The following is a 6,200-nucleotide window of genomic DNA, read 5'->3' as shown; positions in this document are numbered from 1 at the left end:
ACACCCTTTCAGGCAGTATATTACACTTTTTTAGGTCTGAGCTAAAGCAAAATGGTGTTTCAAACTGTAATTCTTACCTTTTTTCGAGCTAATTGACCCCCTTTCATGCCTGAAAGGGCCTGTATATTACACTTTTTTTTAAGTTTGAGCTAGAGCAAAATGGTGTTTTAAACTGTAATTCTCATCTTTTTTCGAGCTAAGAGACACCCTTTCAGGCAGTATATTACTTTTTTGGTGGACACCCTTTCAGGCAGTATATTACACTTTTTTAGGTCTGAGCTAAAGCAAAATGGTGTTTCAAACTGAATTCTTACTTTTTTTCGAGCTAATTGACCCCCTTTCATGCCTAAAGGGCCTGTATATTACACTTTTTTTTAAGTTTGAGCTAGAGCAAAATGGTGTTTTAAACTGTAATTCTCATCTTTTTTCGAGCTAAGAGACACCCTTTCAGGCAGTATATTACACTTTTTTAGGTCTGAGCTAAAGCAAAATGGTGTTTCAAACTGTAATTCTCACCTTTTTTCGAGCTAATTGACCCCCTTTCATGCCTGAAAGGGCCTGTATATTACACTTTTTTTTAAGTTTGAGCTAGAGCAAAATGGTGTTTTAAACTGTAATTCTCATCTTTTTTCGAGCTAAGAGACACCCTTTCAGGCAGTATATTACACTTTTTTAGGTCTGAGCTAAAGCAAAATGGTGTTTCAAACTGTAATTCTTACTTTTTTCGAGTAATTGACCCCCTTTCATGCCTGAAAGGGCCTGTATATTACACTTTTTTTAAGGTTTGACTAGAGCAAAATGGTGTTTTAAACTGTAATTCTCATCTTTTTTCGAGCTAAGAGACACCCTTTCAGGCAGTATATACACTTTTTTAGGTCTGAGCTAAAGCAAAATGGTGTTTCAAACTGTAATTCTCACCTTTTTTCGAGCTAATTGACCCCCTTTCATGCCTGAAAGGGCCTGTATATTACACTTTTTTTTAAGTTTGAGCTAGAGCAAAATGGTGTTTCAAACTGTAATTCTCACCTTTTTTCGAGCTAATTGACCCCCTTTCATGCCTGAAAGGGCCTGTATATTACACTTTTTTTAAGTTTGAGCTAGAGCAAAATGGTGTTTTAAACTGTAATTCTCATCTTTTTTCGAGCTAAGAGACACCCTTTCAGGCAGTATATTACACTTTTTTAGTGAGCTAGCAAAATGGTGTTTAAGTAATTCTCATCTTTTTTCGAGCTAAGAGACACCCTTTCAGGCAGTATATTACACTTTTTTAGGTCTGAGCTAAAGCAAAATGGTGTTTCAAACTGTAATTCTTACCTTTTTTCGAGCTAATTGACCCCCTTTCATGCCTGAAAGGGCCTGTATATTACACTTTTTTTTAAGTTTGAGCTAGAGCAAATGGCAAATGGTGTTTCAAACTGTAATTCTCATCTTTTTTCGAGCTAAGAGACACCCTTTCAGGCAGTATATTACACTTTTAGTTGAGCTAAGCAATGGGTTTAAATGTATTCTATCTTTTTTGAGCGAGACACCCTTTCAGGCAGTATATTACACTTTTTTAGGTCTGAGCTAAAGCAAAATGGTGTTTCAAACTGTAATTCTCACCTTTTTTCGAGCTAATTGACCCCCTTTCATGCCTGAAAGGGCCTGTATATTACACTTTTTTTTAAGTTTGAGCTAGAGCAAAATGGTGTTTTAAACTGTAATTCTCATCTTTTTTCGAGCTAAGAGACACCCTTTCAGGCAGTATATTACACTTTTTTAGGTCTGAGCTAAAGCAAAATGGTATTACACTTTTTTAGTTGAGCTAAGAAAATGGTGTTTCAAACTGTAATTCTCACCTTTTTTCGAGCTAATTGACCCCCTTTCATGCCTGAAAGGGCCTGTATATTACACTTTTTTTTAAGTTTGAGCTAGAGATAAATGGTGTTTCAAACTGTAATTCTCATCTTTTTTCGAGCTAAGAGACACCCTTTCAGGCAGTATATTACACTTTTTTAGGTCTGAGCTAAAGCAAAATGGTGTTTCAAACTGTAATTCTCATCTTTTTTCGAGCTAATTGACCCCCTTTCATGCCTAAAGGGCCTGTATATTACACTTTTTTTAGTTTGAGCTAGAGCAAAATGGTGTTTCAAACTGTAATTCTCATCTTTTTTCGAGCTAAGAGACACCCTTTCAGGCAGTATATTACACTTTTTTAGGTCTGAGCTAAAGCAAAATGGTGTTTCAAACTGTAATTCTCATCTTTTTTCGAGCTAATTGACCCCCTTTCATGCCTGAAAGGGCCTGTATATTACACTTTTTTTTAAGTTTGAGCTAGAGCAAAATGGTGTTTCAAACTGTAATTCTCATCTTTTTTCTAGCTAATTGACCCCCTTTCATGCCTGAAAGGGCCTGTATATTACACTTTTTTTTAAGTTTGAGCTAGAGATAAATGGTGTTTCAAACTGTAATTCTCATCTTTTTTCGAGCTAATTGACCCCCTTTCAGGCCTAAAAGGGCCTGTATATTACACTTTTTTTTAAGTTATCTTATGTAATAACGACCTTTTTGAATTTGGCTACACACTGTGCTTTGTAAAAACTTTACCTGTTTGAGACATTATAATAAAGAAGAAGAAATTTTTCCGTTCACAGGTTTCACAGGCAGTGACATATGGAAATAAGAATTATTGTGTGCGTTCTTTTTATTAATGAAATGCATTTATTTATGATATTCTATGAGTTTTGATGCAGTTTTGCCATTCAATTATACATAGAACAGAACTGGTTTGATAAATAGTGAAGAAAAGCATGTGAAATATTTCGCAATCAATCTGCGTCGTAGGATTTTTATTGAGTGATTCCAACATAAAGATACAGATATGCCATCACTGCGCCAGCGAGTTACCACCTATTTTCGCCAATTGAGCTTCATCGCAGAACCACGAGATGAATCAAGATTGTCAGCAAGTCTAAGTCCTCGCCAAAGTGCTAATGAAACCTTCATCACCAAATTTCTCAACGGGTATAAACATTTGCATAATGACATTTTTCAAGATTGCTGAGAATAACCTTTCAATTTTAGGCGTTTGGACTCAGCCCGGCCTGCTCCAGAAATATATAGCGACAAAGAACCTTCGAACTTGCCAGACTTTCCAGTCGGTGTGTATGAAACTGGGCCACAAGCGATAACGGCTGCATGTACAGGTCCAGACGACGGGTTAACATGTGTGAAAAGATCACGTCTTCACTTGAGTGCTGGGCCAGATATTGATTTCATCGACACAAATCAAGAACAAGACATTGATGTATATAAGAGTCCTTCCATGAATACTCTGAAGAGTAAACACAGTGTAAAATTACCCATACAGCGAGGCGATCAGAATGCCAACAAAGCCAAAGTTGCAGGTGAGAAAAAGAAACCTAGTTCACGAAAAAACTCGACCCATCAACCACTGGAAAGCGCCATAGTTGGTGATAAAAGTACTTGTAATGTTTTGGTGAGTCTTGTGAGTCGATCACCAGCGAAAAAGATACAGCAAAAGACAGACATTAAATATAAAGATAGCCTCAATCAGAATCCATCTACCCGTCAAATAGATGGTAATGGTGAGTTGCCTGATACATCTGACGCAATCGGCAGCATCGATGAGGAGCATAAACAGAATGTAGAAGAAAGTGAGCCGATAGCTGGTGTTGTGAATTGGAAAGCAGAAAGTGATTATGCATATGGACTGTCGGTGTCCCTATATGAGAAAAACCCAATTTCATCAGAAGTATCTGGTAGTCCGATTGCAGACTGCTTTGGAGTTATTGCAAGAGGTTCTAGTGCAGCACTAGCTCTCGCCGATGGAGTCAATTGGGGTGAGAAAATTATTATTTTTGTTTAATTCATATTCAATTCTTAATCACATTTCTTCAAATATGTGTTTAGAATAATTATTTAGACGTTTCATAAATTTGTATGCAGGTGAAGGAGCCCGTTTGGCTGCTAGGTCTGCGGTTCTTGGCTGCCTTGAATATCTTGACACTGCTGTCTTCGGACTGCATGGTTCTGCAAAATCTACTCAAGGAATACTAGTGAGCTTACTTAGAAGCTTCTGGGAGGCGCACGACTGCATTCTTGAAGTAGGAGGCGCATTAAGTACACTTACAGTGGTTGTAATAGTTCCACTAGGCGAAGAAAACTCTGCAAAATCTGTTGTGTGCGCCTGCAATGTTGGTGACTCTTTGGCGTACGTGTATTCCAAGACATACGGAGTTAGAGAAATTACAGAAGGTAAAAAATAAAACGAGATGTATCAAAAAGATAATTAATGACAATATCACATCTCAGGATCTCACGATACAACACTAATGAGAGACATGAGAGATGCACTCGGTGCTCTGGGACCGGTGAATGGAAACAATCCCGAATTAGAAAATCTCACACTATCTATAACCATTGTGGAGGAAGGAGATATTGTCTTCATAACGTCAGATGGTATCAGTGACAATTTTGATCCTGTCGTAGGAAAATTTGCTGAAGCTTTGAGTAGTGAAACTCTTATTGAACCAAGATTAGCATCAAAAAGGCAAAATAAGAGTGCTTCAGCTATTCACACTACACGTCATGAGCGCCTTACTGCTGTGCATGATAGCAAAAGCAATAATATAATTTCATCCGCAAAACATTGTGGTAGTGGTTACACGAAAGTAGAAAATAATTCTGTAACCGCATCAACTTCTAGACATCTGGATCAAGCAATACTACCACCACGTACAAAGGCAGCTGCCAAACAAATTTCGGAGAAACCAAATATTCAGAAGAATTCGTCAACTCGTCCTAAATACATGCGTTCTTACACGGTGATTGAATCACGAAGTCAGCGAAACATCACGAAAACATTGTCTCCTGAACCAGTAATTATGTTTCCTAAAGCTACATCTGGACTTCCTCTGGTTACGGGAGTACAACGTTATAAATTAACGTTACTCCGATTAGAGGATCTTCTAAATTATGGTATCAATGGAACTTCAAATTCTTGTACATCAGCTAAAAAATTGTGTTTGTTACTCGTGGATTTTGCCACAATGATAACTGCTGCTAAGAGAAAACTTCTGGAGCAGCGTGAGAGCTATGTAAAAATTGTGCCGGATGAGCATGGCATTAGGAGAGAAGAAGTAATGAATAAACGGCAACAAAGAACCGCGAGACGAAGGATTGTCGAAAGTAGTAATTTTCAATCTCTTCCTGGTAAACTCGACCATGCCACTGTGGTAGCATTTAAAATTTTAGACGCGCAGAAGCCTTGCATAGACATCACAGCATGAGAAATAATCTATCCATACATATACCATATATATAATAATATGTGTTTATATATGATTTCTGTAATAAAGAGTTAAGTTAGTGTTAGAAAAATTAAATGTTGTATAAGATAGGTTTAGCGTTTTTAAGTAATATATTTTAAATCAAACTATTCTTATTATAATCAATTATAAATAAATTATAATTATGTTGTATGTGTATATTCTCGTAAATTTAAACTATTTAGTCGAAGAAATACAATGCTTCTGACTTATAACCTAATAACTGATAAATTCTAATCATTTTACATGAATTGTACTTTTTACAATGTGTTTAAAGAAAACTTTATCCACAGAGATACAATTATTTTTTAAAAAAGAGGAAAATTTTATGAACACACGCATTCACTTTTATTTTTTTACCATCAAAAAATTTAAATCTTAATAACGTTTTTATAAATTTTAATAGCGAATGTAATTTTTAAACTCAAAAAAGAAATATTTTACTGTCACTACATATTTTCCATAATTTCATAAACTATAATTATTACAAGTCGAAGACTCGCAATAATTTGCCAAGCACATTTGTGGGATTCCTCCTCAGAACTCAGCCGATTGGCTGATAATACACACCGTGCGAAACGCGCCATTATCTTCACCAATATCAGCAGGTGCCAGGCATTCATACTACCCAAAAGTCACCTGGTAAAAATCATAATTATTTTCAATAAATCGTCTATATTTTCTATACTCACTCACTGACATTTCTATTGCTGGTTACGTGTTTGTGCAAAAATACTTGCGCGGAGAAATAAAAAATACGCTAAAATATATAAAACTAGCAAAAAAGAATTATTTGGGTTAACTCTGTTCGGAAAATAGATCATTTATCTTCATTTCTTTATTGAATGCACTAATTATTATCAGCTTATA

General features: G+C 36.0%; 1 protein-coding gene across 1 annotated transcript; it reads left to right on the top strand.

Annotated features, from left to right (window-relative positions):
• The first annotated feature begins 2,610 nt into the window (after window positions 1-2,610).
• Window positions 2,611-5,308, top strand: LOC132263691 (PP2C-like domain-containing protein CG9801). The gene is made up of 4 exons (XM_059763596.1): window positions 2,611-3,003; window positions 3,064-3,842; window positions 3,949-4,257; window positions 4,315-5,308. Exons 1-4 carry the CDS (start codon window positions 2,861-2,863, stop codon window positions 5,289-5,291), a joined length of 2,208 nt encoding a protein of 735 aa, XP_059619579.1. The 5' UTR covers window positions 2,611-2,860; the 3' UTR covers window positions 5,292-5,308.
• The last annotated feature ends 892 nt before the right edge of the window (window positions 5,309-6,200 follow it).

Source organism: Phlebotomus argentipes, unplaced genomic scaffold, assembly GCF_947086385.1.
Source record: "Phlebotomus argentipes unplaced genomic scaffold, Phlebotomus argentipes genome assembly contig_39, whole genome shotgun sequence".
NCBI classification, from domain to species: domain Eukaryota; kingdom Metazoa; phylum Arthropoda; class Insecta; order Diptera; family Psychodidae; genus Phlebotomus; species Phlebotomus argentipes.
The sequence above is the reverse complement of the archived record's forward strand: the minus strand, read 5'-3'. Positions and strand labels throughout refer to the sequence as shown.